Source organism: Populus nigra, chromosome 16 (assembly GCF_951802175.1).
Source record: "Populus nigra chromosome 16, ddPopNigr1.1, whole genome shotgun sequence".
Classification (NCBI taxonomy): Eukaryota; Viridiplantae; Streptophyta; class Magnoliopsida; order Malpighiales; family Salicaceae; genus Populus; species Populus nigra.
The window spans coordinates 13,918,605-13,927,843 of record NC_084867.1 but is presented as its reverse complement, the minus strand read 5'-3'; the positions used below and the strand labels follow the sequence as shown (position 1 = coordinate 13,927,843).

General features: G+C 34.3%; 1 protein-coding gene across 1 annotated transcript; it reads left to right on the top strand.

Moving 5' to 3' along the window:
• The first annotated feature begins 3,972 nt into the window (after positions 1–3,972).
• LOC133675574 (protein DETOXIFICATION 49-like) lies at positions 3,973–5,891 on the top strand. The gene has a single exon (XM_062096994.1). It carries the CDS (start codon positions 4,039–4,041, stop codon positions 5,701–5,703), a length of 1,665 nt encoding a protein of 554 aa, XP_061952978.1. The 5' UTR covers positions 3,973–4,038; the 3' UTR covers positions 5,704–5,891.
• The last annotated feature ends 3,348 nt before the right edge of the window (positions 5,892–9,239 follow it).

The window sequence follows — 9,239 nt, the reverse complement described above, 5'->3', positions numbered from 1 at the left end:
CTCTTTCAGGCCCAATGCCTTTAAGCATGACTATAAGTCGGGGCCAAGTAGACATAAGTCTAACTAGATATTAGACCCAACGCTTCTAGGCTTAGTTGTGTGTCAAGCTCAACAGGGTGCAAGTCTATCGAGCTGTCAGACCTATCACTTTTTTGCTCAGCTACGAGCTGAGCCAAAGAGGACATGGATCTATCAAGTTGTCAAATCCACCACTCTTAAGCTTGACACTGTGCTGAGCCTAAGTGGGTATGACTCTACTTAGCTGCTTGACCTAGCACCCCTAGGCTTTGTTTTGCACCGAGTCTAATTGGGCTCGGGTTTGGCGAACTGCCAAACCTAGTGCCCTGGGTTTGACTGCGTGTCAAGACCAATTAGGTATATGTCTAGTGAAATGCTAGATCCATCGCCCTTAAGCTTGGCTATGCGCCAAGCCCAATTGGGTATGGATTTAGTGGCCTTCTTCACCCATCGACCACAGCCAAGCTCAAGTAGGCATGGGTCTAGCTCGTTGCCATACCTATTGATCATGCGCTGGTAATGTGTCAAATACAAAAGGCTAAAGACCTAGAGAAAATTATAGGCCACAAGGTTTCATTTGCTTATTCCTATAACTTTTAACATAAAATATTAATGTTAGAGATATTCATCTTTTATCTCCTATTAATGTTAATATCATGGAAATCAAATCTCATATTAATGTGAATTTCAGGGGTACTTATCCCCGATGAGAGGTATAAGGATAGAGAGATCTTCTAAATTCTGAAGAGGTATTTCTCCTACATGGTCCTAGGAGTATAAATAACCCTAGAATCATACAAGTAAAGAGTTAATGATTTCTATTATCGATAAAAATACATTTTAAATTTTAGAGCATTTATCATATAAAAAATAAGAATAAATATTTTTGTTTTTAAGAATAAATCCTCATTTTCTCATTACTCAAGGGTCTCCAAATCCCTCAAAAGGAGAATGTTTTGCAGGTTACATGCTTTCTATAAGAAGTTACAAGTTTCACAAACAATGAAGAATAGACTATCATACTAAAACTTGTGATTATTTCATAATCCAACCACTAAAAAAATTTATTCCTAAGTATTTTAAATTTTAAAACATCATCATAAAGCAATGAGAAGAGCAACCTATGCAAGTTTCACATTTAAAATCTTTCACTTGAATATATTAAATAACATAATATATACATTTATATAACCATCGGAGTTTTTCATGAAAAATATTTACACATTGACGTCATTTATATGTGTTGAAGGCAAGATAAAGCAATCATTTATGGTGTTTATGTCAAAAGCAATTTTAATTTACCATCATCAATATCATCAAATTTCTACCAGCGCATGATCTAAAGCAAAATCTTACATTGACCCTTCTTTATTCTTTCAACTTGTTTCCCCCCCTTTGAATGGGGCATGAGACCAGTGGCTCCTTTGCTACATTCCTTCGAGTGAAAGCATAGAATTCTATTTACCACTGGTCTTTCGGCATTGAATAACCTGTCCCTTCGGGTTTTTTCCTTTCTAACTTTGTGACTGGTTTAGTATGTTCTGTTTTCTTATTTTCCTTTCTTTCTGTAGGTCATCAACAGTGTTAATTACAGTGTTTTCCAAAATCCCTTTCGTGCATGCAAGAGCACCGAAAGGTGACTTTGAAAGAGAAGACTGCAAAACGTTTCTTAATAACTACAAAAAATTGGTGGGATCTTTGATCGAGATATCAATCCTCAACTGAGTTTAGAAACAAATTTTCAACAAGTGTGGAATGGGAACTTAATTTAGAGTCAAGTAAAGCATTATGAAAGGAGTTTTAAGCATTACAAATCGCATACTTTCTTTTTGCTTAGCCCTCTCTTTACACATTTATGACCATTTAAGCGACGACGTTGTCTCCGTGTGCATGTTTCAAGTCAAGAGGGTCCCAAGCATGGGCTCATAAGATCTTCACCCCCAAGTGCTGGAGAGACTTCGAGTGATCTCCCCTCTGCCGAGACCAATCCACTAATAATAAATGGTGTGAAACCAAACTCCCATCCAATTGGCTTTGTTCCAAAATAGAAGCATAGACGTACGGTGTGAGTCCATCTAGCGTAAAAGAAAGACCCTGGCTGAAAATTGAAAAAACCCACGATTATTTTACCGAAAGCCTAAGATATTGCTGAAATGACTCCTGCCCCGAATCTTGTTTTACCACTTCATTGCATGAACATATAATCGATTCTGCCTAAATATTGAAATGCTGTTTTAAAGCACTTAGTTGTTTGGTTCCTAATAGAAAGTCCCCCCGAATCAAAATCCATTGATCCTTTTCATCTGAATTACCATTTTTATGCATTATAACGCCACCGTTTATGAAGAGAAACTAATGTTTTCTACATATATAAACTTACAATGATTTTAGACCCAACGATTCAGGGCTGCTCATCTTGCTTTTTGGACGGAAAAACAGGTTAAAAAACATAATTTTTATGCTTTTCAACATGTTTTTTTTCTGTTCAAAAAGCGGGTTGAGAAGTTTAATCAAACAGAATCTAGATAAGGAGTTTTAATAGAACGGAGAACTTATTGAGAGAGATTCTTTGAGGACCCAATTGAGAATTGACTTATATTTTGGGCGCCTATATGAGGCTATCCCTTGATTTTTTTTCCCCTTTGAAGAGATGTTAGGGGAAAGGGATGTCGACCAACGTATGAAACATGAAAATATCACGTGATTTAATGTTATTTTTAAACAGAAGCCTCAACAATTTGTTGCATACAGTACATTGACCATGACTAATATGATCATCAATGCCGGACAATAAAGTCTAGGACAATCATCGACGGCATCTTTTGGCCTGGCCATTACCTAGTGATGTAAAAAATACTGAAGTGACACAATCACCTAAGCTGTCCGGCAACACAAACAGGACAAACTCAGAGTTGGCAATGGCAATAAATTAGTGTAGTCTCTACTTAATCGATGCAAACAAATTTTCCTTGTCAAGGCAGCATTGATGGACCCAATTGAAGCTTTTTGGAGTCTAGAGCAAAATGGTGCGCTTTTATATAAACCTTCCAAAAAAACTATTTTGTCCCTTTTTCTAAACACATGAGAGTTTTTTCCTATGGGAGCCAACAGAATATGTTCTAGAATCACTCTTGACTTCTTTTTACAGTGCAACAGCTGGTTTATACCTGTATAGAGAGAATTCGTTTTCTCTCTGGTTTTTCTCTTTGAATTGAAAATTAATTCCAAGTTCAGTGTATTTATAAAAAGAAATTGATGTATTTGATGAATAGGAAGGACCATAATTTTTAAATTCAATCCAAAAATTGACTCTGCATAAGACCCATGTCAAGAATAAAAAGGAATTGGGTTGATTTATAAAAATTATTTTTTAAAAGAATCAAAACGGCATGGTTTTGATTATTTTTTCAAGTCGATGAGTCTTGACCGAGTTTTATCAGGGTTGATCGAGTCACGGCTTAAACTGGGTTTTTTATCAAAATAAGTGGATCAATTATTTTTTTATCTTCAGACCGATTCAAGTTCTGGGTCAGCCATGTCTCGGGTTGATCCAGGTTTTATAACTAAAAATAAGAATAGACGTGATTAAATAAAATAAGAAAAAAAAACTAGGATGAAAGTGAGGCTATGGAACAAAAGAAAACAGGTTTTTTATCCTATTTAATCAAGGTACTAAAAACCAGCATAAATGAAGTTGCTACGTCCAATCTTTAACCAATGCCATGCTACATCCTAATAAAAAATCTTAGTTCATTGTTTATGGATTTTTCTCTATATTCAGTTTCCTGAATGCATAGGGCCGGTGCTAAAGCCACCAAGAAGTGACAAAACATTTGAGAGCCATTACATTATGTATCGAAGTTCGAAAGTCATGCTATTGCCGTCTTCCCAAACCCCTATAAAAATCCAAAAACCCCCCCTTGCCACATCCAAAAACCCCCCCTCAAACAAAAAACTTCTCTCCCTCTGTTTTCTCTCTCTAACGCTAACTCTTTTTAACATTTCCTACACAAAACAAGAATGTGCCAGCTGAACTCGTTTCCTCTATCCTGCAAATGCAATCAGGACTTCCCTTTCCTTGTCTCCATCAAAGACCAAGAGCCCAACATGTTCACCCCATTATTGATCCCTAAAAGCCCAACATGTAAACCACAAAAAGAACGACGACAAGAAACCCAGATACCAAACCAGACCGACCTCTCCCTTTTTCTCAGAGAAGCAATATCCATAGCCAATATAGCTTTCCCCATGATGCTAACCGGTCTTTTGCTCTATCCACGCTCAATGATCTCCATGCTCTTCCTCGGCCGCCTTGGCGAGCTAGCCTTAGCTGGTGGGTCTCTTGCTGTTGGGTTCGCTAATATAACTGGTTACTCTATCCTCTCTGGCCTGGCTGTGGGAATGGAACCGATTTGTGGTCAAGCTTTCGGGGCTCAAAAACACCACCTCCTAGGCCAAACTTTGCAGAGAACAATACTCTTGCTCATTGTTGCTTCACTGCCTATTTCTTTTCTTTGGCTAAACATGAAAAGCATCCTTCTTTTTTGTGGCCAAGATGAGTCAATAGCCACAGAAGCACAGTTATTTCTTATTTACTCTATTCCTGACCTTTTAGCTCAATCTTTTTTGCATCCATTGAGAATCTATCTTAGGACTCAATCAATAACCTTACCTCTTACATTTTGCGCCACTCTAGCTATTATTCTACACATTCCTATCAACTATTTTCTCGTTACACACCTCAATTTAGGGACTAAAGGTGTTGCTCTTAGTGGGGTGTGGACTAACTTCATTCTTGTAGGTTCTTTGATAATTTATATCCTTGTTTCTGGTGTCCACAAGAAGACATGGGGAGGGTTTTCGGTGGAGTGTTTCAAAGAGTGGAAAACTCTCTTGAATTTGGCCATTCCAAGCTGCATCTCAGTGTGTCTTGAATGGTGGTGGTATGAGATCATGATCTTGCTATGTGGGCTATTAGTGAATCCAAAAGCAACTGTTGCTTCAATGGGCATTTTGATTCAAACCACTGCATTAATTTACATATTCCCTTCTTCTCTAAGTTTCAGTGTATCAACAAGGGTTGGTAATCAGCTAGGTGCTAACCAGCCCAAGAAAGCAAAGTTTGCAGCCATTGCGGGCCTTTCTTTCAGCTTCATTTTTGGGTTTTCAGCTCTAAGTTTTGCAGTTATGGTCAGGAAGGTGTGGGCTAGCATGTTCACCCAGGACAAAGAGATCATAGCCTTAACATCACTTGTTTTGCCAATAATAGGTCTTTGTGAGCTAGGAAATTGCCCACAAACAACCGGCTGTGGAGTCTTAAGAGGGACAGCCAGACCAAAAGTTGGAGCAAACATCAACTTGGGATGTTTCTACCTTGTTGGCATGCCAGTGGCAGTATGGTTAGGATTCTTTACAAGGTTTGATTTTGAAGGGTTATGGCTAGGCCTCTTAGCTGCACAAGGGTCCTGTGCGGTGACCATGTTGTTTGTCTTGGGTAGGACTGATTGGGAAGTTGAAGCTCAAAGAGCTAAAGAGCTGACAAATGCTTTGGTTCTTGTTGCCAATGTTGATGACAGCCTAGAAGTTGAAGAAAAGAAGCCACCTAAAGCTGAAATCAAGGAGGATTCTTTACAGTTATTTGGTGATCGTCAATTAGATAATCTTTATAAACCTTTACCTGTTTAACTCCCAGAAAAAAAAAATCCCAATCCTTTTTGTCTTTAGCTTCATTTGTCCTTGTAAGTTGTATAGGAGAAGAAGAGAATGGTACTTGATTTTGTCCTCTTCAATTTGAACAGGGCTGGACTATATTCTTCGTAGAGTACTGCACCTGTTAAGATTTATACAAAAGAATTAACTATTTCAGGGTGCAATGTTTTCTAATTTCAAAGTTTTGATCAGTCAATCTTAAACCTTAATATCTTAAGCTTCAAAGTCAAACGCCTTCGAGAATAACATGTAGCATTTGTTCGCAATTAAGGTAGCAAAGGGCCACAGAAGGTGTAACCAACCATTGCAAAGGAAAATGCTACATTTGATTCCACTAACATTTACATGGTAAAAGAATGTCGGATTAGATTCTAATTCTAAATCCGATTCCTAGAAAATTCCAAGGCTGTAGAAATAGTATTCTATTATGAGATGATTTTTCTCCCTTTCTTTTCTTTTGATGTGGTAAATAAAAACCTCTCGATAATGGATTAATCTTCATAGGGGTAACAAAAAACTGAAAACCTTGAACAAATAATGCATGGAGTCTTGTAAAGTTAGAAGATTGTGCTTGGTTGATGTCACAAAATAGAAAAAACATATACAAAGAAGTTAGTAACATTTTTAATTGAAGAGACATAAATTTAATTATGAAATTGTCTTGGAATAGATTTTTATATTTTAAAATTGAATATACATGGAAATATGTATCCATCGACTCTAATTTTTTTATTTTAAAACAATAATCAGACACTATCTAGAAATATCAGAGCTTTATGTATAAATAAAAAGTTGTGTGCTATAATTTATCCAGCCCATGTAAAAAATAAAGGGAAAAAAGACTAAATAGTTTTATTCAGTAATCTTTTAATTATTAAATCTAATTGGAGTTGATATATAAAAGGTAATATCAAGCATTATGTTTCCCTCTTTACCATTATGATTTGAAATACAAATCTAGTTTCAAGACAGATGATCTGTTTTAATCCAACTCAAGACTTGTACTTGCTCTTGATAAAAAATAATAATAATAATAATAACAATTTAATCACTTGGTTACAAGCATCGAATCAAAACACTGGTAATAATTATTTATTCATCAAATAATAAAAGAAAACTAATAACTTTTGGTGAGACTAGAAATCTAACTAAGTTGGAACGGATTAAATTAATAAAAAAAAACAAAATTGGATCATTGTTTTTTATTGCATATTTAAATGGTTGACACTTGAAATGTCAAAGAGTTTTAGCAGGTGGCCGCCTCCGTGGTACACCAGCACTTTCCACCGTTGCTGGGCGGCCAGCTGCCTGAATGACCCGGTCGTGATCTGTTAATCTTCCCTTCTCTTTGGCTCTCTGTGTGTGTGTGTGTTATATATTATAAGCTCTAACAAACCATGCATGTATATAAATCTTGATGGTATTAATTTGTTTTTTTTTTAATTCTCAATTAAGATACGAAATTTTTTTCATAATTAATGTATACACTCAAGAAGTTACAGATAGAATTTTAGAATAAAAAAGAAAAGAAAAGGGGAAGGAACATCAACAAAATGCAAGTTGCAATTAATTTCAATTAATCGGCAAAGGCAAGCTAGCAGAGTACAAGAATCTTACTGAAAACTTCAAGAAAGATATATCCACTAGTGATAATCTAATCTCTACTGCTTGTTGGACCCCTGAGATCTACCATCAATCTTGGAAACATGATTAGGAATCAACTTAGTTGGGAATTTTTATGCCATTATACCTTCAACCTCTTTCAAACTTTTAACCATAATCATAATCAAGAATCAAGGCTGACCCGAGGTTGATTTGGTTTATTATCCTATGCATTTCCCAAGTCAACACATAATTAGTTGAGCCAATAAAGAGAAAGCAACCATGCCCTCATTGTGCTTTGGAATCCATCGACTTAAATTATTTCTTATATTCTCCTAAACCCATCTTTTTATGTAATATAAATAGACAAACTCAACACATTTATATACAATCCCATGTAGAATAATTGAAAAGATTTGCATAAAATAGAGATAGAGGGTATAAAAATTAATCTAATAGAAATATAAAATAGAGAGACGCTTTTGAGTTCCATAATGAATCAAATTAATGAAATTCAGGTATTGATTTTGTTCGGCTTTGATCATTGTATTAAAGATAAAAACTATCAAGAGTAGTAAATTAATTTCTTTTTCTTGGGAAATGGAGATTGATAAAATAACCAAATTATCCCACTTAATAAATATAAAATCAATCTCTTACTTTAAAAAAAAAAAAACAGAACTAAGTGGATATTAAATTAACATAAGCTGGCATATATCATTACTTATATTCTGGTCACATCAAATGATTAAAGATGGAAGAGAGTGGTGGTTAAGGCCATGTACCATGGAGTACTTTTTAAAATTCCTTGGATGCCAATATAGGGGTGAACTTTTTTAAATTTATTTAGTGACATAGAATTGCGTATTTAAATTCAATAAGGCTTATATCGTGATCTACAAAAAGTCAGAAGAATAATACAAATGTGGATTCTTATCAATTATTGCGTTAAATTCTCCAAAAAATTAACTACGTACCAATTATCAATTCAATCTTGAAAAATAAACAATGATCAATTATAAAATCACTATATATATATATATATATATATATATATATATAATCATATGCATTATTGAAGTCAAGTTCGAAATCACAAGACCTTGACTTATAAACAAAATAAATATTACTCAATAATCTAAACAAAGAGGTTTATGCTAATCATTGTAATTAAATTTATTAAAATAGGTAATGACAAGGACTCAAGTGCTAGAAGGACTGAGGACTCGACAATGTGTGATTATAAATTTTAGTCACGAGGGATCTAAATAATATAGTAGGTCAAATGAACCACGGGTACCCAACACACATATTGTAGGGAGAGGATTCTTTCAAGTGCTTATTTATAATATTGCTGCATTAACTCAAATTTTCATGGAATATATATATATATATGAGGGGTGGGGTACAATTCACATGGTAATTGCAGAACGTATTAATTAATAAAAAAAATTAATCACTTAACTTCTGGACTCCACGCTGACAAGTTTTCACATCCATTAGCTTTGATCTCGTGTAGCTTAAAAAAAAAAAAAAGTTAAGAATAAGGGGTTGTTTGGTAAGATAGTATAGTTGAGTTTTATAAAAGAATTGATTTTTTTATATTTTAAATTAATATATTTTTATATTGTTTTAATATGTTGATATTAAAGATAACTTTTTTAAAAAAATATTATTTTGATATATTTTCAAGCAAATATTACTTTAAAAAACAATGTTTATTACTATTTCAAACACTCTCTTAATCTGAGCTTCTTATATTTTTTTAATTTTTTAAGTAAGACTAAAATTTCTTCTAAATATATTAAATTAATATGAAATACTTTCTTAAATTTAGATTAAAAAAAATTTAATCTTCATTAATATCACTTATTATCAATTAAAGAAAAAAACCCACATGTAATTTTATT

Excerpts from the sequence above, each read along its gene's own strand:
- LOC133675574 (XM_062096994.1), top strand. The coding sequence starts at position 4,039 with ATGTGCCAGCTGAACTCGTTTCCTCTATCCTGCAAATGCAATCAGGAC.